This window comes from Hydra vulgaris, chromosome 07 (genome assembly GCF_038396675.1).
Source record: "Hydra vulgaris chromosome 07, alternate assembly HydraT2T_AEP".
Taxonomy (NCBI): domain Eukaryota; kingdom Metazoa; phylum Cnidaria; class Hydrozoa; order Anthoathecata; family Hydridae; genus Hydra; species Hydra vulgaris.
This window is the reverse complement of record NC_088926.1, coordinates 13445410-13469948: the sequence shown is the minus strand read 5'-3', so window position 1 is coordinate 13469948 and position 24539 is coordinate 13445410. Positions and strand designations below refer to the sequence as shown.

Below are 24539 nucleotides of genomic sequence, written 5' to 3'. Positions count from 1 at the left end.
TAAAGTTTAAATTAAGATTTTTATATTTAATATTAATCTAATATTTTGATTTTTTATAACAAAATGGTTTTCACTTTAATGTAGAAAATGAAATCATCTTCATAGTTAAATTTAGATCTAATTTATATTTAGAATGAATTTGCTAATGAACATCAATATGTTATAGAAAAGTGTGGAACTTTCAAGTTTCAAAAATAATTTGTTCATAGTTAAATGTTTACAGCTAGCATGCATTTTATAAAATATGTAATCTGGTTCTTAATATCTCTTAGATATTTTAAGAAATATGAATATAAGAAATATGGATTGGGATTCCTTTGTTTTAAGTTTAATTACAGTATTTTATGGTTTGTTTTTGAGAAGTTCTGTATCATTGAATTCTTATTCTGGAGCTGGTAAACCACCGATGTTTGGAGATTATGAGGCTCAAAGGCATTGGATGGAAATCACTTATAATTTACCAACTGCAGAATGGTAGTTTGTTATGCCTTGAAAATTTCATGTTTTTAAAAAAGTTCATTAACATGATGTTATTTGTTTAAAATAGGTACTGGCAGACTGAGTCTAATGATTTGATGTATTGGGGTCTTGATTATCCACCATTGACTGCATACCACAGTAAGCTTTGTGGAATAATGTAAGTAATTATTTTTTATTTCATCTTTTAATAATTGGTCAATAAAATTTGAATAAGTAAGAAAAGCAAAATTCAGATATTTTTATATACTAAATAAATATTAAATTTTAATTTAGAGCAAATTTTCTTAATCCTCAGTGGGTTGCATTAAATGTTTCAAGAGGATTTGAAAGTTATCATCATAAAGTGTTTATGAGATATACAGGTTTTTTATAGTTTATTTTTTTACCAAAATTTTTATTAAATTCATAAATAATTAAAAAATTCCTTATGTATGACAAGTTTCTCAACGATGGAAACTTACCATTATAGCATATACGATGGAAACTTACCATTATAGCATATACGATGGAAACTTTGCATTATAGCATATATGATGGAAATTTAGCATTAAAATTCATTGTATTATTTTAATAATGCAATGAATTTTAAATTACTTAGGTTTAAAACAATGATTTAGAAAGACTTTTTATAGTTTACTCAAGCATGCCAACTTGAACTTTTTTTAGTATGTGTTATTTTTATTAGTTGTGTGTGTAGAATGTATTTTTTTTTTCAGTTTTATTTGTTGATTTACTTATATACATTCCAAGTATTTTATACTTCTACTCTGTCACACTAAAAACTGCAACAAAAACAAAAAAGGTTAGCACTTTTTAGTTTAAATACTATTTTAAATAGATACGAATGATATTTAATTAGATAAAATATGAATGATATATTATAAGAGCAATTTTGAAAAAGTCACTCTTATGAAAAGTTTTTTTAAAAAAGTCATGAAAAAGTGAAAATCGTGAAATGTTATTTAAAAAAATATCACAAAAGAAAACAACTGACTTAAAAAATTTTTCAAACAAAGTATTTTTATTTATTCACATTATACATATTTTATTTTTCAAAAAAAAACTGCCCTATATTATAGAGCATAATTTGACATGATCATGACATAAATAAAGAAATGGGCGCAGTACAAAATAATTAATTTTTGTTTATTCAAATCAAATTCAAAGAGGGTTGTAAACTAAGCAATAAAAATTTGGTCCCAAGCTCTTTACTTAATGGTATATAAATTTAGGATCTTTAAGGAAATAAGTATTATTAAGAAATATGTATTATAAAATCTTCATTTGCAAAAAGTGACTTGTGTCATTTTTTAATTAAAAAAACAATTTTTAGCAAAATTATAAAATTCTTATAAAAGTGATAAAATATCCATCTTGATAAAATTAAACATTTTCAACACTAACCAAATTTTAAGAAAGAATAATGTAAGGCTCCTTAGCCATTGTAAAGAGAACCTAGAAAATAAAAAATTTTTATTATATATACTTATAAGTTATGACTTATATAAGCTTATAAGTTTTGATAATAATCTTTTACTTATTACTAAATTATTAATAAAATTAATAAATGATTAATAATTATTTGTAAATTATTAATAAAAATTATTTATTATATTAAAATATTAGTAAAAATTTATTAAAGTAATCAGAAAGTTGTCAGAAAAAAAAACTTTTTACCTCTGACAGAAAGATTAAAAAGGACATTTTCCAGAAGTTGGAAAACCTACAAAAGAGAAATTGGTAACTTTAATTTTAGGTTTATTTTATAACTGTTTGATGAACTAAGTAAAAATTTGTTATGTGAAAAATCAGCAAGGATTTCCTTAAAATTAAAGAGTGTTAAAATTTATTTAATTGCAGAGAAAAAAAGATTGGGAAAAGACTCAAGTTGCAATCAAAAGACTATAAAAAGCCATTAGAATTGAATACTAAGAAAAAAAGGTATTCTGCAGTTTGAAAGATGGGTATAGTAAATAAGAATTTTTAAACCTGCTGAATAGATTGCAAATAAAATTTTTTGGTTCCCATGTTCTTAATGGTACCTAAAAATTTATTAGTTGTGACAACTACAAGAACAGGTCATAATAGAGGCAATACCTATTTAAAGAAATTTTAGAGTGTTATTTGTTTAAAGAATGTTAGAGTGTATTGTTCACACAAATAATGTATGCTTTTGTTGTATAAATGACGGACTCAGTTACCAGACAACCTCAAAAAGAGAGTGGAGCAAAGGAGAAGCATACCTACCCTTTTGTTTTGGGAAAGCAATGATGGATTGAAGGGAGACCTTCTAAATCTATTATTGATTATAAAAAGTGTGTGAGACCTTGCAAAAATCTTATTACAAACATTCCTTTTCAGCCTAAAAAAGACTGAACGAGACTTTTGCTGCTCTCAAAAACTGAGAAATTTATTAACATATTTAAAATTAAATGCAGCCATATTGACTTTAAATGCAGCCATATTGAGTTTGGGAAGTTGAACCCTTTTTCTTCTGCCAAGTGAACATTAGATTATGCAACCATGCCAAAATTTCATGATTGTAGCCCATTTAGAATTTTAAACTTATTACTTAAACTAAAAGATACGTCGTAAACACTAATGAAAACAAAAAGATATGTCGTAAACACTAATGAAAACTAAAAAGATATGTCATAAACACTGATGAAAACTAAAAAGATATGCTGTAAACACTAATGAAAACTTCTTTCTATTAACTAATAAATAATTTAACTTTTAAGAAGAAATGATTAAACGTATTTATGTATTTGCATATGGAATCCAATACAAAAGTTTTTTGGTTGACCAAACAAAAAAAATTGTTTTCTTTATCATGATTAATTAGTTCATTAAATATTATGAAAAGTGTTATTATTATACTTAAATTTCATTTTCTGACATCAATTAAAAATTAAAAAAGGTTTTTAACTTTTGAATGATCTTGCTTGTGAATGACGACGAATTTTTACACATAAAATTCGTCAACTTAATTCATTTACTCCTCGTGCATACTAATTGCGCTTTTTCTTATCTAGCGTGACACTTTAAATCTGAGACTGATTTAATTTTTTTTTACGTTGATCTTATGAACCTTTGAAAATTTCACTTCAAAAGTCCATTTGTATTTACCAGAAAAAACTTATACTAGTTGTTGAATTTTTTTAATTTATTTAATGTATTTAGAACAAGTTGCTGTCATGATACATATTGTGGCATTGTATTTGAAACAACTACAAGTTGTTGCTATGATACATATGTTAAAATGATACAGAAAATTAGAAAACATTTGTTTTCAATTTTAATTTTAAATAAAATGAAGAAAATAAATTTATTGCTTCAATCATTTAAAAACAATTACTTTTAATTCTTTGTACAAAAAATGTTTTGAAGAATTTTTTTTTTTGCCTATTTCCTATTCTTTTTTTTTAATTATTTTAGTTTTTTATAAGTGCATTAGTATTGACATATCCAGGACTAATTTTAATTGACCATGGTCATTTTCAGTATCTTTTCACTTTTTGATAAGTCTGTGTTAATTTTTCAATGAAAATTTTTTTGTTTTTTTGTTTGCACAATAATAAAAAAATTTCTTGACATAGCATAGATATAATTGCGTGAGTCTTGGTTTTGCATGTTTTGCAGTTGTAGCACTTTTTAAAGATCGTTATGAATTAGGTGCATCTATTTTTGTCCTTGCTTTAAATTATAAACAAATGGAATTATATCATGCACTTCCTTTTTTTTTCTATTTGCTTGGAATTTGCTTCCATCAATTTTTATGGTAAGCTTCATCTGATTGATGTTATAATATCAAGTTCATCACTTAAAAGTTTTTTAAACAATTAAAATTTTTAATACTTTATTATATACTATATATATATATGTTATAAATTTCTTTTTTAGGATAAATAAAGTTTTAAAACTAGCTTCCATTGGCCTGACAGTAGTAGTGACATTTATACTTTGGTAAGTGCTTACTTAACTTTGGTAAGTGCAGTCTTTTTTCTTTTTAAATGAATAAATACAAGATTTATTGAACAAATTTCTTGATAAGTTGTTTAATGTTAGAAGAATATAATAAATTTTTATTTTTAAATTTATTTTATTAAATTTTTTAACAATGTATTTCAGATAGAGTTTGCTTATTACAGTTAGAGTATGCTTATTACAAATATGTAGTATATATATATATATTTATATATAATTGTTAAAACTCTTGTCTAATTTTTGTTTTCAACAATTTGTTTCTCCATCAAAATGTTATCAGGAAGCTGATCCATCATTAGGTTCATCAGGCTTCCTGATGAGCTTAATGCACAGTGTAGTTAAGATAATTTTAAAATATTATAAGGTCTGTATGATATTTTGTTGATTATGACATATTTCCGTTAAATGATCAGGTCTGTGAATTATGAAAAGACGAAAAAAGTTAAAATTATAATTTTCGCGCTATCATAATATATAAATGTTTGTAGCAGAAACCCAGACCGAAGATTCTAAAATTCTATTAATATGGCTGTGTATAAACTTTTTAATATTTTTAAGTATAAATATATTTTATTTTGATGAAATTTCCCCAATAATTCTCTGCTCTATAATGATGAAATAAAAATCATTATAATAAAAACAAATCATTAAAAAGATAACATTAAAGCGTAGAACAAAATACAAAAACTTTTCAAATGCTGATTTCAACTAATTTAAGCCAAAATTTCACCAATGTATACACTAGGGTGTCCCATAAGTTTGCGGGCACTTTGCGACAAAACTTTATTTCATTGTAACTTAATATTTATTAACAATTATTCTTCAAAGTAAATTCCATTGCTTTCTACAGCTTTCGTCCATCTTTGCGCCAATTGCTCAATTCCACAACGATACCATTCCACCGGTTTGGAGGCGAAAAACTCTCTACACCCATTTTTGACCTCCTCCAAAGAATCGAAGGTCCTACCGCGAAGAAAGTGAGCCATCGAATGGAACAGGTGGTAGTCGGATGGCGCAAGGTCCGGATTGTATGCAGGATGAGGAAGAACTTCAATTCCAGGCAACTCCGAAATTTTTTCCTTGGTGCGAACGGCGGTGTGTGCTGGAGCGTTGTCGTGTAGCAGGAGCGCGCGCTTTCGATTGACCAAGGCAGGATAACGAGCCGAGAGAGCGGCGTAAACACGATCCAGTTGTTCAGTGTAGAGTGCGGCGTTCACTGCAAGACCATTTGGAACAAGCTCAAAGTGAATTATCCCCTCGAAATTCCACCAAACACACAACATGACCTTGTGAACGAACCGATCCTGTTTGGCGACTTGTAGAGCGGGTTGGCCGGGCTGGATCCAAACGTTCGCCTTATTGGCGTTACGGAAGAAGACCCACTTTTTATCTCCAGTAACAACTCGACGCCAGAAACGAAGGTCCTTGGGGTTTTCGAGCAGATGGGTGCAGGTGTCGACGCGTCGTTTTTGCTGCGCAAGCGTCAATTCGTGAGGAACTTCTCGGCAGCGCCTATTGACGAGTCCGATTTGATGGAGGTGGCGATCGATGGTGGACTTGGAAGGGCCGAGCTCTGCCGACAATCTGCGGGTGCTAGTTTGTGGTTGCTGCTCCACCAGCTCGCGCAGCGCCTCATTGTTTACTGTCGATGGACGGCCTGACCTGGGTAGATTTGCAAGGCTGGTTTCGCCGTTGTTAAAGCGCTTGAACCATTTGGCCGCTGCGGTTTTCTTGACCATTCCCTCGCCTTCCACATTGCAAATTTCAGCTGCTGCATCTCTTGAACTCAGTCCTTTTTTCCAATAGTGACGCAAAAGTACGCGAATCTCATATTTTTCATCCGTCATTTTAGAACTAAAAAGACACATTTTTAAATCACAATTACAAAAAGCGATACACCATTTTAAAGAGGAATAAAAATACTACAAAATAATATCAATCATTAATTGATTTGAGTCAAACGTCATAAAAAAAATTATGTTTGAAAATATTAGCTTCAAGTGCCCGCGAACTTATGGGACAACCTAGTATAACCACATGAACATGCTGGTAGAGGCCTTAGAGGAACTAGTGTTCGGAACAAGTTTTATTATTGCAAAAAATATTATTTAAATTAGAAGCTGATATGAGTATAACCTTTATGTTTTGCTTTCTAAGTTCTTTTCTAAGTTTTGGACAAACAGTTGGTATCCATAGTAGTTTATCAAATGGTTGGTTATCCAATGGTTGAGATAAGATATTTTATATAAAGAAGAATTTATATTAAAATTAAAAATTTTAACATAAATTTTTTAGAGGTTACACAAGATCCTTAAACATCTATCTACTATCAAAATTTTTTTTTCAAATGTATGTCATGTTGTGTCTCAAAAGAAAAAGTAATTAAAAAAATTTATAAAAAACACAAACTGAAAAAATTCTTCTTTAAAAACTATTTTAAAAATTGTAATTTTTTATTTTTTGTTAAAAGCAATAGTATGTATATATATACATACATATATGTGTTTTAGTGATGTGCCAGGTACCCAGTTCGGACCCAGGGACCCGGTATTTTTTTTTTGTAATTCTTTGTCTCTCTTAATCTTTTATTTTCCATAACATAACTTTTAATTAATTAGTGCATATTAGTGATTATTTAGCAATAAATTACAAAAAAGTATATATTATGTTTAATACCACAATTAAAAAATAAAAATTAGTTAGCTGGAGCAGTATTCTCAAAGTTGATAGAGTTAATTTTAATTTTAAAACTGTTAATGTTTTTGGCATTTACTACGTCAGGCGGCAAGTTATTCCAAATATTACCAACACTGAGTTTACCCGAGTTTACACTTTAGTTTGTGTAATTTGAATTTTATACCTTGAGTGTTTGTGGTTTATTATTAAAATGAAACTTAATATATTTAGGCAAACTTAATTAGTGCAAATTAATCAGTGTTATTTTGTGAAAATAATTCAGCGCTAGAGATTTTACAAGCTTTTATTCCAAACTTTTATAATAGGCCCAGTGCCGGGTACCTGGACTCCGACCTGGTATTTTCTTCCAGGTACCTGGAATCAGGGACTCGGGGGAGCATAAACTTGTTTTGGCACATCACTAATATGTGTGTGTGTGTGTGTGTGTGTGTGTGTGTGTGTGTGTGTGTGTGTGTGTGTGTAAATGCGCCCATTCTCTCACTCTATACCCAGGCACTCCGGACAGGAATGAAAAAGTTTATTTTGGAGTTAGTAAAACTGCATTTAAACTTAGATACGCTAACCATACAAAGTCTTATAATATCAAAAAATATAGAAGCGATAGTAATTTGTCTAAGGAAGTATAGAGGTTAAATGAAAGGGGAATAAACCCAACAATTGAATGGAAAATTGTAGAAGGTTGTAGATCTCACAATAAAACGATGGAATTTTTACAATTCCATGATAAAGCAATACAACCCATGCCTATATGGAAAGTATGTCATAACATCTTACATAAATAATAACTTATTACAAAGAAGAATTAGTTGGTATCTAAATCTAGACATACCAGCAAATTTTTTCTTTCAAAATATGATATGGGTGATTAGCCAACTGTTTTTAGATTTTCTTTTTTTTTATCTTTTTTGTTTTGTTTTCAAGATGAAGCACACTCCACTGTAATCTTATATTTTAGCAGTTTTTTTGTTTCTTGTTTTGTATTACATGGCTGATAATTGCCTTAAGGCATGAAATTATTCATACCATAAAAATTATTAGTACCATAAAAATTATTAGTACCATGAAAATTATTAGTACCATAAAGTTTATATATGTATATATATTTTTTTCAAGTTGGTTATAATATGTGCAGACTTCTTTAAGTTTTTTATATAACATGCTGTGTTTTTCATTTTGTATTTCCCTGTTTTACAACTGATAAGAAGTTTTTTTGACCAGTTCAGTTTTACACTTAAAATATATATATTTTTATCTTTTTACTAAACATTTTTTTTTTAGTTGGATGCCTTTTTTAACTAGTCGTCACTCTATTTTGCAAGTATTACACAGACTGTTTCCATTTAATAGAGGCTTGTATGAAGTAAAACTAATTCTTTAAAATGCTTATATCTTGTATACAATGCATTTTTTATTATTATTCTTGTTTTTTAATGTGAATTATTTTTACTGTAAATTTTCTTATTGATGTTATTATTATTAATATTTTTATTATTTTTGTTTTTTAATTGTTGCTGAAGGTATTGTTATTTTTGTTGTATTGATGCTGGAGGTATTGTTATTTATGTTGTTATTAATGCTTGAGGTATTGTTGTTATTTATGTTGTTTATTGATGCTGGAGATATCATTACTTATGTTGTTATTGATGCCAGAAGCATTGTTACTGGTATTGGTTTTATTGATGTTTTTGTTGTTGTCATTGATGTTTTTGTTGTTGTCATTGATGTTTTTGTTGTTGTCATTGATGTTTTTGTTGTTGTCATTGATGTTTTTGTTGTTGTCATTGATGTTGGTTTTTTTATTGTTATTAATACTATTACTTTTAATGTTATTGCTGTAAATTTCTATAGGTTGTTATAATACTTACTATGATTCTAGGATACGGTTGCTATGATACCTACTTACTATGATTATAGGATGAGGTTGCTTGGTAATTCCATGTCAAATGACCCAGAAATTTTAAAAAATGCTACCCTATATCTCAGATTTTACTGATTTTTGTACAGTTGAGAGTACTTATTAAAATAAGAGTTCCTTTAGAAACTTTTTTAAAATTTAAAATTTGAGGCTCTGTCTCCTAGAAGATCCTGAAATATGACCATTTTACTTTTAGCAGATACTGGCCAGGCCCCTCTTGTCCCATTAAAATTGCAAAATTTATTTAGAGGTTTCAAGTCACATAACTTTAAAAATATTTGATATTTTTACTTAAAAATTTGTACCAGGCGGGTGGTAAATTCAATGAAATGATTAAAAAGTAAAAAACTATTATTAAGTACCTCTATTTATCAATTTAAATAAATTTAGGCAATTTTTTACATACCAGGTTTTGATGCTCAAGAAACCCATGTGGCCTCGATGATATCAAGTATATATATATATATGTATATATATATATATATATATATATATATATATATATATATATATATATATATATATATATATATATATATATGTATATATATATATATATATATATATATATATATATATATATATATATATATATATATATATATATATATATATATATATATATGTATACATATATATATATATATATATATATATATATATATATATATATATATATATATATATATATATATATATATATATATATATGTATATATATAAATAAATATTACACATTCTATATTCATTTATCTTTCAAAAAATATAAAGATTTTGATCTACAAGTATATGGATTTCTATATATGGATAATGGGGCACGGTCCCCACTTTTTTGTAGCAGAATATTGCAATTGACTTTTCACTTACTTTCAGACAAGCTGGAGCTCTGAAACTTTTAGCATTTCTGTAGTGTCAATGAACATGCATGTTAAAGTTGTTTTCCGGGGCCAAGACACCGGGGGTGGGTGGCTGGGCCATGAGTCCACTTTTTTTAAGTCCCATAACCTTGTGATAGATTTTTCACAACTTTTCAGACAAACTGGAGCTCTGAAACTTTCAGCATTAGTGTAGTTTTGATAATTTCATTGGATTTACTACCCGCCTGGTACAAATTTTGAGGTAAAAAAACCAAATATTTTTAAAGTTATGTGACTTGAAACCTCTAAATAAATTTTGCAATTCTAAGGGGACAAGAGGGGCCTGTATCTGCTAAAAGTAAAATGGTCATATTTCAGGATCTTCTTGGAGCCAGAGGCTAAAAATTTCAAGGAACTCTTATTTTAATAAGTACTCTCAACTGTATAAAAATCAGTAAAATCTGAGATGTATGGTCCATGACCTGGGTCATTTGACATGGAATTACCCTGCTATGATACTTACTAAATATGATTTTAGGATAAGGTTGCAAACTTTTGGTGTAGTTTATCTGTGATTTACAAAATGAAAAATGTTTTTGACCAACAACAAATTTTGAAAATATGGTATGATTTTTTTTTAAATAAATGAATTTTTTTAATTTATAAATTATATTGTAGAAGTAATCTTTGTTATTTTTTCAATCTAAAACTTTGTTGCTATGGTACTATGTTTTATTGTCCTTGATGAATAAATATTGTGTTTTTGTTGTGCTATTGTTAAAATAAAAAAAATCAAAGCTTTTTATAATTTTATCATATACATTTTTAGCTTAATTTCAACATTACTGGCATGTATTCCCTCATCATTAAATCTCTTATGCTATCCTACTAAAAAAAAATTTCTATATAGCATGGTAAAAATAATATTTTACAATTTATGTTAATTTGTATTGTAAATGGTGTGTTATAGAGCTAAGGTAAAATTTCTAATTGTTTTTATACTAGGTAAATTGCTCTTTGGCTTTTTTTCTGTTTTCATTTCAAGTCCATGAAAAGTCTATACTTATTATTGCATTGTAAGTAATTTTTTTTTATTTGTTTTCTTTTTTCTTAAATATTCTTTATCAATTTTCTTTTACTTAATTATTCTTTGTCAATTTTTTTTCTGTAGACCAGTATGCTTGTTATTGCTAGACTGTCCTTTAGTTTCTGTGTGGTTTCTCATAATCTCAACTGTTAGGTAAGTGTAGATATGATTTTTTTTTTTCCTGTTAATAATAAAGATAGTAAACTTTATTGCATCTGGATCACTGTTCCTTTTTTTTTTTTTTTTGATTTTCATTGGTTAATGCAGTAAAAAAATTGTGCAAATTATTATATTATAAAAGATAATTACACAAAATAAAAAAGATTTCTAAAAATTTTTATTCTAATAAAAAAATAAAAATAAGTGAAAAGTTCATAAATAATAAATGTAGCACCAAATGCTTCACTTTAATGCTGTATTTTATATGCAAAGTGTTTATTTTATAATAATGATGGATTCAATAGGTATCTATAGTAAACACATAATTTTTTATAAACAGAATATAATATATAGGTTTGAAGTAGTATAAACTAAGTGTATATAGGTTTGAAGTAATATAAACTTAGTGTATATAGGTTTGAAGAAATTTCAACTTTTATATATTTCAAATCTAAAGAACAAGCAACATTAACTCTTTTGACAGTTAGTTATTTTATAACAATTTTAAAATGTCTAGCTCAGTGCAGGCTGCTGAAAAACAGTTTATTGCAATATGCGCTCCTTTAATTTGGTTTAAATGTGTATCAATATAAATGAATGGTTACCAGTTTCACTATAAGAGATGCAAATAGTGTTTACTTCAACTATAATAAGTGTTGTACTTGATGAAATTATACTCAATGATCATAGGTTGACTAAAAAGATAATCCATTTATGTTTGTGGTTTATAATTCTATGTGATAGCAAAATTTTCAAGTAGCTTGTGTGTTTGTTGAGTGTGGTTAATTATATCAAGAGCTTTAATGAATCAGTAAAATAAGATCCTACTAGTTTGGCTTTGTTTACATTTGGATTTTTATTGCTAATTTAGTAGAGCAATCCAATAGCCTTAATTTATTAGTATTTATCAGTTACTGGTATTTACTTATCAGTTTATGCTCTTCAAGGTATTTTATTCATTGAACTCTATCTAAGAGTCTTGACAAAATTGAAAGAATTGATATGGATCTATAGCGACATAATTTTTACTGTTTGCTAGGCATTCAAAACAATACTTATACAGATCATGCTTGTTACAAATTATTTTTTGGATGTATTTAAAATCAAGCAGTTCTTTAAATCAAAAATTATGTTTTATTTTTTTATGATTATTATGAGCACTTATTAAATATTTTATTAAATACTCGTGAAACATGTTTTTTATTTCAGCATGTATCCACTACTTGAAAGAGATGGACAATCCTTTTCGTATTTTACACTTTTGATACTGTTTATTGCTATTTCTTTATGTACTATGGATTATTCTGAGTACCACGTTTTAGTCAAGTTAATCGTAAGTTTAAAAAAAAAATTAAACAACTCGGTTTAGTTAAGGGAATTTTAAAATATTATAGCGTCTGTATGATATTTTATTGACTACGACATATTTCCGTTAAATGATCAGGTCTGTGAATTATAAAAAAGACGAAAAAAATTAAAATGGTAAATTTTGCGGTATCATAAAATATAAATGTTTGTAGCAAAAAACCCAGACCGAAGATTCTTTTTTTTTGAAAAAAATCTTCTTAAAATCACAATCGCTTGTTCAAATTTGAAAAAGGTTTCAAATAACTATGCTTTTTTGGATGAACATCATAGTTTAATAATATGATCTGTTCTGATTATTTATTGTTCTTTTATTTGGAAATAGCATGATTAAATCATGCTATTTCCAAATAAAAGAATTCGAATAATTTGTAAATCGTCTTAACTACACCGAGTATGTCTATAATTATTTAGGGGCGGGAGGAGAGAGAGAAAAAGGTATTGTGGATTGCCAAAGTGAGTCATGACATTGGTATTGTGTCACCTAATTTGCATTTAAAGATTTGTTTTCCTTTTTTAGGTTGGTTTTTCTTTTTTTGGAGCTTTCATTCTGCACTTATTACCTGTCATCATTGAGGCTCCTAAAAAGCTTCCAGATCTTTATGCATTACTGTTCTCAGTTTACTGTTGCATGCATTTTTTATTTATGCTGGTGTACTTTAACTACAAACAATGGAAATGCAGTGAAAATGATGTTTCTGCTGATAATTTGTTTATTTCGAAAAAAATAAAAAATAATTAATATTGCCAATTATTTAAGTTGCATTTAAATTTTTTTATTATTTTTGTTTTTTAATGCTTTGCATATTTTAATATTTTCCTGTCAAAGTAAATTTAGTTTTTAACAAAATTAATAGGAGTATTTGTCATGATAAACAATAAATTATCAACACATGAGAGATAAATTGTTAACATAACAGCAATAAACACATGAACAATAGATTTTTGACACAAAAACAATAGACCGTCAACAAGTAAAAATAAGAATTATTAACATAATAACAATAATTTGTTATTATGTTAATCTCAATATCAATAAATCATCAACATACAAATGATAAACTTTTAACATAATAATAATATACCATCTACACCTCAACATAAAACCATTAGCATAATAATAATAAATCATCAACACATCAACATATCAACATAAAATTGTTAAAATAATAACGATAAATCATCGACACATTAAAATCATTAATATAATAATGATAAATCATCAACACAATAAATCGTCAACTTTAAATTATGTTGTTACTAGTAAAAAATAAGTATTTTATATATTTTTATAATATCTAATATTTCTTTTTTTTTTCAAACAATTGATATTCAAATTATTTTAATTTGTTGCACCAAACTATTTTGCTTCTTTTAAACAAATTTTATGCTTTTAAATTAACGAAAATTATTTTTTATTATAGTTAAAATGGAAAAAAAAATATTGGTTATAGCAAGTTTGATTCGCGTATTTCTTATTTTGTACAGTACTTTTCATGACAAGTATTTTGAAGTAAAATATACTGACATAGATTATGAAGTGTTTACACAAGCTGCAAAGCACTTAGTTGATGGAGGCTCACCGTATTTAAAAGACACTTATAAATACACTCCATTGCTTGCATATTTAATGATACCAAACGTTTTTTTACACATATTGTTTGGAAAGTTGTTTTTTTGTGTACTCGATATTATTGTTGCAATTTTACTTCATCGAATTTTGAATGATTTTAAAATATCAGAAAGAAGTGTAACAAAAACAACTATTGTTTGTTTCTGGTTGTTTAATCCATTTACAATGACAATTTCTAGTCGCGGAAATGCTGAATCTGTTCAAATGGTTCTTGTTTTACTTGCTCTGTATTTTTTAATGAAGGATTGGTATTTTTATTCGGCAGTTTTCTTTGGTTTGTCTGTTCACTTTAAACTGTACTCAGTAATATATGTTGTACCTTTCCTCTTAAAAATCCAATGTTTTGACAATATACCTTTGTATCAAAGTAGGTTGAAAAATAGTGTATACTTTTTTCTGGAGAAAAAAGTTATTTTATTCAGTGCAGTATCATTTGGAACTTTTCTTTTTTGTGGATTGATTATGTTTATGAGGTAAGCTTATATTTAATTTATATATAAATATACTGTTTTAAATTTCTTTTAATTTTCAATATTTTATTTACAGGTTTGGTATGGAGTTTGTTGAAAATACTTATTTTTTTCACATATTTCGAGTTGATATTCAGCATAATTTTTCATTTTATTTTTATCCATTAAAATATTTTAAAAACCTTCCATATTTTTCTACTTTTAAAAGTATTGCTTTCCTACCACAACTTGTAACTGTAGTATGGCTAGGTTTTAAATATTCTGCGCATTTGCCGTTTGCTTGTTTTCTTCAAACATTTGCATTTGTATCATTGAACAAAGTCTGCACCTCTCAGGTTTTTCACACTTTTTTATAAATACTTTTTATATTTTAATAAGTAAATAATAATAATTTATAAAAATTTTTTTTTTTAATATTAGTACTTTATTTGGTACATTGTTTTTCTTCCATTGGTATATCCATATTTACAAATATCATTTCAAAGAGCAATTGTAATTATAATAAGTTGGTTGTTGGGACAGGTTATTATTATTACTATATATATTTTTTTTCCATTATTTATTACTTTTGATAATATGTGCACTAACTTTTTTTTTTAGATTGTATGGCTTTTTCTAGCATACTTACTAGAATTTAAGAAATACGATGTTGAACTTTATGTTTGGATGGCATCTTGTTTGTTTTTGTGTATAAATGTTGGAATAATTCACCAAATAATAAGAGCTTTTTCTTTAAAACAGAGATCAACTATTGAGAGTAAGAAACAATAAGAAAATCAAGATTTTGAAAATTGTAAACAGTTTTTTAGTTAAGAAATATTTAAGTTGTTATTAAAATACAATGATTTTTTAAAAATAGTTTACTTAAACAGTCTTACTTATAAAATGAAGTGTAAGCAGCTTTAATGAATAAAAATGTTTTAACTATATGTGAAAAAGTATGCAATATAATTAAAGCATTATCAGTAGATCGAGATTTTATAAATACAATGAAGAATTATCATTTCGATGAAATACAATGAACTTTTATCAATCCAATTAAGTGTTAGCAATCTAATGAATTGGTAATAATAATAATACAGCCAACTGTTTAGTACTCAATAGTTTATATAAAGTATAAAATGTTAAGTAGAAATCATTGTAGAGTGAAATGCAGTAACTCTAAAATATTTTATTCTGGTTAATAATTTTTTTTTTAAGTTAATAATAGTAACAATATAATAAATAAGTAGATTTTTTTTTTTTTTACAAGTATAAAAAATTATTGTAAGGTGTTACAATTTTATTAAACAAGTATTTTATTTATATTAAGTGTAAATTATTCAAGATTTTTAAAAAATTGTTTAGCTGTAAAAAAATGATTGCAAATAATGAAGATGTTGATGACGATCTAATGGTAGGAAATATTTCTAAAGATTTTTCAGAAGAATTTAACTCAACAAATGCAGATGATGAGGACGATTTTCATGTTGAAAATGGTGAAAAAACAGCTGTTGTATCAAAAGGGCGAGACACAAATCGCTTTCCATTTACAAGAATACGTTCCCTCATGAAGATGGATCCAGATCTCACAATTTCTAGCCAGGAATCTGTATTTCTTATAACAAAAGCTGCGGTGAGTATTTTTGGAGTATTTGTTGAAATATACAGTAAATTATTTATATTTTAGAAAAATTATTTATATAAAAAAAGTTAATTATTCAAAAAAAGATTTAATAATATTATACGATTCTTTGTAATGACATCGCAAATGGCAGAAGGGTTTATTTAACAGTGAAAAGGAAAAAAAGAGAAATGAATTAACAAAGGAAATTATTTTAAAAAATAAAAAAGATCAGTTAAAAATAATGTAAAATGAGAAAAATATTGAAAGGTATAAATGAACTTGAAAATTGAAGAAAAAATAAAACAAGAAAATGAATAAATGAATAAAACGAACAAATAGATATAATAAAACAAAAACAAAACAAAGATCAATTAAAAGCTAAGTACCAAGTTAAAAAAAAAAAATTTTGAAAAATGTTCAAAATAATAGTAAAAGAATTAAAACATAAAAATAAATCACTGCAAATTTTCTACGCCTTTCTGTTTCCGCCAAAAATAACAAAAGATTTTTTATTTTATATTGCAGAAGTTTTTGTGTTTGCCGTTTCATTTGCTATTATTTGTGCTGTTGCTGCTAATTATTTTAATTGTTGTTCGCTGTTATTAACCGAGTGTTTTCATTTTTTTTGTACTAATATTTAATTTATTATAGCTCAATCTTTATTTTTATTTTTAATTAATTAACTTACGCTTGCTTTTATTTATTAATATTGCTGTTGATATTTTTTGTTTGTTTATTTTATTTAGGTGTCACTCCATTGACTAGTTTTTGACTATTTGAGTAACACCGAACCTAAAAGTTTTCATTTTATGGTTGAATAAATGGAAAAAAAAAATATTCTTTACAAAATTTGCTATAGTTATAATATATATACATTCAAGAGTTGATTTAGAAAAGAGTTTGTCTCTGTTAAATAAAATGCTGTTGAACTTATTCAAAAACAACTTTTTTATTCAATATCAAAGAACTTTATATTGAGTTTAATACAAAATATTTTTAAAGTTACATTTTCGTAATTTTTGTGAGACCTAAGTAATGTATAAAAGTTTTAGCTCTCCTTGCAGAAAACTATAGTTTTTTAATACATTATGCAGTGCAAGGTTTTCACTAGAGCAAATTTGCACCCCTTATTTATTTTTAAAAAGATTAATTTTTTTTTTGTCAAAGTTATTGTGTTATATCAGACCGTCTAAATCAATAATGTTATTAAAAAGCTGAAACAAATGGAAACATTTGTTTAAGCTTGAACACTTTGAATCTATTTTAGTGGTAGAGCTGCATCACAAAAATTTAAAAAAATGTTAATAACTACCATAAACCAAGTTTCAACAATATTGCAGTGACACTTTTTTTTTGAAGAATTTTTGAAAGATAATATGAATTTAATACTCATGGTAACCATGAGTATTAAATTCATTTTATCATCTTTATTTTCTTGTTATCCAAATATATCCAAATAATTTGAATTTTCAGTATTTGAAATCTGGATAGTCATTAATGTTAGATAATTGGAAGCCCTACATATGAGTGATGGTAAACTTAAAATAGCTTTAAATGTTGACACAATGGCGAATGATCAACTTTATTGAGCAGCAATTATATTTTTTGTTTTTTTAATTTCTGTTAAAAAGATGTCACATATATAGTGTTGGCCAAATTAACTGAAATTGGTCACAAATGAACAAGTTTTTGACAAATCATTTTTATTCACTCTCAAAATTACATAATTAAATTTACATTGCATTTAAAAATACAGTTCATATAAAGTTCAGTACAGAGATTGTAATCTAATACCTGGTGAAGTAACCTTTAACATTCAGAAGTGTTTGCATTCTTTCTGGCATAGAGTGAACCAGAGATGTGCAGTTGCCAGTCAGTTAACATTTCTTGCCCATGAGTTCTATTAACTGTTGCTTGTTTGTAATCTTTTTCTTTCTCATGTCAGCTTTAAGAATTGAACACAAATTCTCAAGAGAATTCATCTCTGGACTATTGCCCAACCATGGTAAAGTGTAAATGCCCTCACAAGTCAGATACTGGGCAACTCTATGCCTCTATGACAAGGTGCTACATCATGCATAAAAATCTCCAATGCCCTGCAATATTTGCAACCCACCCCTTCAACTGGGGAATTAGATGTTTCTCCAAACACAATGGGTGCGTGTTTTTCACCCACACCAAATAATATTAAAAATAAAAACAACTAAAACCAATTTTAAAAAATTATACCACATTAAAAATTAAAAAGACCCAATTTTAAAAAATTAAATCACATAAGTTAATTTTTTTAAGTATCTATATTTAATTTGTTTGGATTTTTTTTATTTATGATCTCCCTGTATCTTGTTTTATAAAGTTCTAGTGGGAATGTTTGTATAACTTTTTACAATCATCAAGTGGGAATGTATAACTTTTTTTAATTGATGTCAAAACTCTTTTACTAAAACTAACTATATTACTTTTAATTATAGGAATTGTTTGTTCAATTGCAAGCGCTGGAAGCATACAAAAAAACAAAGCAGGCTAAAAGAAAAACTGTTCAAAAGAAAGATTTAGGTTTTATGGTTTTTATTTTTTAATTTACTTTTGTTTTTACTTTTTGTAATCAGGTCTATAATATCTTATCTTTTGCAATCAGGTCTATAATATCTTATCTTTTGTAATCAGGTCTATAATATCTTATCTTTTGTAATCAGGTCTATAATAGTATTAATATATAATAATGATTGATAATAAATGTGAATATGCAGACAGTGATCTGGCCATTATTCTCATAAACTTTTGATAAAATAAAAATAGTTTATAACAGTTATATATAGATGGTTAATATTCAAGGACTTCAAGGGTAAATTTTTAGTTGCATTATTGATTTATATTACTTCAGTTATTTAATTGTTTTTAAATTTCTACTTTTTTTCTTTTTTTTTTTTTGAAAAAGGCTTATGATTCTTTTCTGAATTCTAGTAAATCAATATGACTAACCTATGATACTGTAAAGATAGCATGGTCTAAGTATAAATACAAAGTTGGGTCATGTGTTTCAAACACAAAAGATGTTTTTATTTTTGTTATCTTCTATTATACCAAGTACTATTTAATGCATAAAAATTATGGATTAAGTTTTATGAATAATAATTATGAATAATAATAATAAGAAGAATTAAGAATTATGTTATCTCTTTTTTATTTTAAAACTAAATTTAAACTAATTAAGTTTAAAATCACCTAGAATCACATTCAATGATAATTTGTCTTATTTTATGGATTTTTCCAATGTTATTTCCAATTATGACAATAATTATTATTTTGATTTTTTTATTATTTAAAAAGTAAATTATTATAACACTGAAAGCTTTTATGTAAAGCCATTTGTGTTCAAGGGTCAATATTAAGATGTACAAAATCAATATTACAATGATTTAATTATAAATTTATTTTAATAACAATAAATTAGTAATATTTAATAAAATTATTACAAATTTAAATCATATAAAACTGTGCATGTAAAAACAGCTACTAAAAAAAAAAAAAAATAAGGGGTGGTAACTAAAAAATGAGAATTTTTATATCAGGATATAATAAAAACACATTTTTAGAAAATGAAAGTTATATTTATTTTAATTGAAGGTACATCACTTATCTTTAAGAAAAAACTAATGAACATTTGAATGTGGTCCATCATCAGCAGTTCGGCGTAGCTTTGTAATGATGTTGGAACAGGACCATTGTACAGCATTAATATCGGTTTGACAAATGCATTTTTTGATTCTGGTAATTGTTTGCAATTCTTGGCTCTCCAGTTGTTTTTGTATACTAATGAACTCAACATCTAAAGAAATCTTCAATTGGGTGACACTGAGGCAAGTTTGTTAGATTGCGGTTTTTTTGGTACTTATGGGATGTTTTGGCTTTCCAAGAAAACTTGTTTATTTTTTTGGCATAATGCAATGATGCTTTATCCGGTCAAAACACATAATAGCCATCTGAATGGTGTTTTTGAAGAAATTGATTCAATATTTTCTTCAAACATTGATTCTAGTATACTTTTTGATAAATAGCCAAACCACTTTGCTTGAACCATGGCTTGTAAATTCCCCTCTCAGATATGACAATCTACAGCATTACTTTTTGCTCAAACTTGTGTTTATATTTGTTTTTTATGTTTAGAGGTGTTATGGAACTTAAATTTGCATAATATCAATTATTTTCTGAAATTTGCATTTTGGAGAGGGGAAAATAACTTTTCTCATCCAAAACAAAACATTTTCCATAGTAATTTTGGGTCATCCAACAGCATTGAGATTTCAGGGCAGACTATTCCTTGTTTTTTTAACCTTTTGCAGATATAAGACTGCGTACACTTGAACTTATCTGCAGTATTATGTTGAATTATTGTCATTGCTGTTTAAAGCACCGTGAAGCAAACAAAGTCCCTTTTTGTTCATTGTTTTAGCTAATCTTCCTCTACCACTTTTACATTTGGTTGTTAAGGATGCCAAAATATAGTATATAGTTGAAACTAGAACATTTTTGGTTTTAGAATTATTCACAGTAAACCTTTTTCTGAAATTTTTGTGCATTTGATAGAATTTTACAATGCGCTTGCATAGTAAGTCTTGTTTTGATGGCATTTTAAACACAGCTCATTATAAATTTGTAAACAAAGTGAATTTTTTTGAATATTTTTTGACAGATTAATCTAGACCTACACGAGTTTTATTGCAGATTGCTAATAAAGTTTGTATCAGCAGATACAAACTTTATCAGCAATCTGCAATCTCTGTATCAGCAGAAACTAAAGCAGTACAATCAATCAGATATTCAACATTTATGAATATCAAATGAATGAATCTATCAACTAAATGCAGTAGTGGTGTAGTGGTAAATCGCTCACCTCATAAGCGGGAAGTTCCGAGTTTGATCCTTACCACATCCCTGGTAGTACCATAATCAATTTGTTTCTCTGCGCAGTAGCCTTGTTTGTCAAGGTTCGTGTTTTGAATTTATAGAGTTGAGAGAGGGTTTTAACCACAAATAAAGTAGCTTATTCGACTGTACTGATCTTTATGGTCTTGGGGGAAGGGGGGGGTTAATTAACATTAAAAAAAATCTTTATTATCTGAAGAATCTAAACTAAGTTCAAATCCATAATCAGGTCCAAATGTATAAAAAGAACTCTCGAGTTCATTGGATTTTACATTAATTTCCATTCCCCTTAACCTCTTGCCTCCTGAACCAAGTATCCTTATTCTCCATATTCGATGGTACAAGCTATCTGCTTTTTTGTTGGAGTTATTTTGTCACCAGATCTTCTAAACCGAAAGTGGAGAATAATGTCTGTATTTGTTTAAAAAAATTTTTCTGATAGGTTTTTTTTCAAATGCTCTTCTTCAAAAAGATATGCCCTTGTTTTAAGTCTTGTCGATCTCTGCATCTTGGTTTCCAAAAATTTAAGTCTAAACAGTATTTTGATTAAAAATAAATAAAACCTGTATGGTTTTATTTATTTTTAATCAAATCTCTTGTTTCCATAACAATCTATAACAGGTGTAAAATACACCTGTTATAGATTGTTATGGAAACACCAGATACACACACCCCAGAATACAGAATCTAAAATGGAATTAAAAGGCAAATACGCCAATATGTCTATCCATAAAATTAGCACAGAAACAAATGAATATTCCAAAATAAATAAGAAATAGGAGGTAAATCCCCAAGAATAAGGTGATAGGGGTGGGCAGTGACATGTCCCCTTTTATATAAAGGTTAATAATGCTTAGTTAAAATATTATTTTTCAGAATTTGGCCTAAATATGAAGAATATATCAGTTATACATAGTAATGTGTCATTTTACGTAAAAACCTGTTTTTTTCATCATTTCATCATAATCATCCAGATCATGTGAAATAAAAACCACCATATTTCTTTTTGGTCCTACCCTACTATTAATAACTAGTCCAAAATATACCAAGTTGGCTTTCTGAGTTGATTTTAACGGTCTACACCAAACCTCTAAAATCTAAAATCTTTTGCTTTAAAATCAAAATTTTTGGGCTTAAAATTATTTTTATATTGTTTTTCAACCATTCCAGGTCAGATCAACTTTTCAAAAGTTTGTAAATTATGAATCTCTATATATGTATATAAATATTTATATATAGGTATATATATATATATATATATATATATATATATATATATATATATATGTGTGTGTGTGTGTGTGTATATATATATATATATATATATATATATATATATATATATATATATATATATATATATATATATATAGATCTATAGTTTGTTGGCTTTGGGAAGAGCGGAAGGAAAAAAGTGATTCTTACGCCAACATATACGTCACTTTTAATTACTTTTAACTTTCGTCCAACATTTCCGTGTTGGACGAAAGTAAAAACCATTAATTTAATTACAAATTAATCGTTTTTTAAAAAAACCACAAAAACGCAAATTTAATTGACCGGAATGTTTTTAAAAACATTCTGAATGTTTTTAAAACATTTTGAATGTTTTTGACAATATAAACAATGTTTTTATTTTTATTTTTTTTAATAAAATGTTTTTATTTTTATTTTTTTTAATAAAATATTTTTATTTTTATTTTTTTTACTGTAAATCATGCGCGGAGTGTTGCTACATCGACTATCTTATAGCCTGACTCGCAAGGGAGTGCTGCTACATCGACTGACAAATAGCCTGACTCGCAAGGGAGTGCTGCTACATCGACTGAAAAATAGCCTGACTCGCAAGGGAGTGCTGCTACATCGACTGACAAATAGCCTGACCCGCAAGGGAGTGCTGCTACATCGACTGAGGGTTTGGTTGGGGCAGGCAGTCTATCATTATTAAAAAAAAAAATTCCGGTCTTGCATTTTAATTTTTACTTTTTGTCAACAAAATATGGAAAAAACTTTCGGACAACATCTAAGGGTTCTATATATATATATATATATATATATATATATATATAAATCAGATAAAATCGTATTAATGATTTTTTAGATCATGTCAACATACAGTAAAATAATAATGGAACAAAAATACCAAATTTTTTTGCCAGATTGATCACAAAGTGGCCAATCTGGCAACCCTGGTATTAGCTACTCTAAATTTTCACACATTTACTCTAAATTTTCACACATTCACACACAGCGGAATATGCTGACACTATTATAAAAAGAATTCTTTAGAATTGTTTAATTTTTTAAAAATGGGATTTAATATAATTATTTTTTAAACTCACTTATTTTTACAGTTTTTAGGAGAAATTTATATATAAGTGTGTGTGTGTATATATATATATATATTTTTTTTCTTTCTGTAATTCACCTCCCCAAGGCCGAGAAGGTGTCACTACAGATGAGGAGGCTAGTTGTGGTTATAACCCTCTCTCAACTCTATAACTCCGAAACACGAACCTTGACGAACAATGTTGCTGCGGGGAGAATTAAGTTGAGCGCGGTACTACCAGGGATGTGGTTGGAATCAAACTCGGAACCTCTCGCTTATGAAGCGAGCGCTCTACCACTACACCACTATATATATATATATATATATATATATATATATATATATATATATATATATATATATATATATATATATATATATATATATATATATATATATATATATATATATATATATAGATAGATATATAGATATATAGATATATAGATATATAGATATATATATATGATGGTATAAAAAATATATATATATACATATAAGTATGATGTAAAAAAAAACTATGAATATTAAGATTACTACAGCAATTATTTTTTGTTAATTTTTTATGTTGTAAATTTATATTTATTTGTTTCTTTTTTCTCAGATGCTGCTATCGCTGAGCTTGATTGCATGGCATTCCTTGAAGGTTAAAGGAATTTTATTTATAAATTCTTATTAATTTGTTAAACTAGTTAACATGATTTTGTGTTTTTAGGTGCGATTGATTGATGTTTTCAAAAAAGATGATCTGTCATCATCATTATCAGTTCATTATCATTCCTCTAATATCTTTACGTTAAAATGCAACGAAATGATCAAAACATGAAAAAGCTGAAGTGATCAAAACATGAAAAGAATATTTAAAAAATATATATTGGTATATGAAGACTATAAAATAAACTTCCCAATCCAAATTTTTGAAATATACATATAATTGTTTATAATGATTAAAAAAGGTTTTTGATTTGTTTGATTGGTTGTGTTTTACAAATAAAAAATAAGTTGTTATTGTGTTGTTTTCATTTTAT

At 26.8% G+C, this 24539-nt stretch overlaps 3 protein-coding genes across 5 annotated transcripts in view; all 3 read left to right on the top strand.

The window, feature by feature from the left end:
- The window catches only part of LOC100212807 (dolichyl pyrophosphate Man9GlcNAc2 alpha-1,3-glucosyltransferase), a 118900-nt gene that overhangs the window by 56192 nt on the left and 38169 nt on the right, over positions 1-24539 (top strand). The window contains exons 2-15 of one of the 3 annotated variants that reach the window (XM_065801117.1): positions 273-474; positions 548-637; positions 754-842; positions 1197-1282; positions 3919-3983; positions 4085-4261; positions 4384-4446; positions 8443-8524; positions 10475-10560; positions 10766-10850; positions 10942-11012; positions 11108-11176; positions 12392-12515; positions 13068-13312. The exons of the other annotated variants lie outside the window; for them this stretch is intronic. Coding sequence (XP_065657189.1) covers positions 287-474; positions 548-637; positions 754-842; positions 1197-1282; positions 3919-3983; positions 4085-4261; positions 4384-4446; positions 8443-8524; positions 10475-10560; positions 10766-10850; positions 10942-11012; positions 11108-11176; positions 12392-12515; positions 13068-13289 — 1497 coding nt within the window. The 5' untranslated portion in view covers positions 273-286 and the 3' untranslated portion in view covers positions 13290-13312. Of the gene's footprint in view, positions 1-272; positions 475-547; positions 638-753; positions 843-1196; positions 1283-3918; positions 3984-4084; positions 4262-4383; positions 4447-8442; positions 8525-10474; positions 10561-10765; positions 10851-10941; positions 11013-11107; positions 11177-12391; positions 12516-13067; positions 13313-24539 lie in introns of those variants that run through there. 3 annotated transcript variants of the gene reach the window in all.
- Positions 13977-15672, top strand: LOC100197386 (GPI mannosyltransferase 1). The gene is made up of 6 exons (XM_065801993.1): positions 13977-14428; positions 14603-14653; positions 14727-14985; positions 15071-15142; positions 15251-15407; positions 15608-15672. Exons 1-6 carry the CDS (start codon positions 13977-13979, stop codon positions 15670-15672), a joined length of 1056 nt encoding a protein of 351 aa, XP_065658065.1.
- LOC136082303 (DNA polymerase epsilon subunit 4-like) lies at positions 15249-24519 on the top strand. Its single transcript, XM_065801118.1, has 5 exons — positions 15249-15443; positions 15998-16265; positions 18728-18812; positions 24116-24157; positions 24227-24519. The coding sequence occupies exons 2-5, from the start codon at positions 16008-16010 to the stop codon at positions 24238-24240; spliced, it is 399 nt and encodes a 132-aa protein (XP_065657190.1). The 5' UTR covers positions 15249-15443; positions 15998-16007; the 3' UTR covers positions 24241-24519.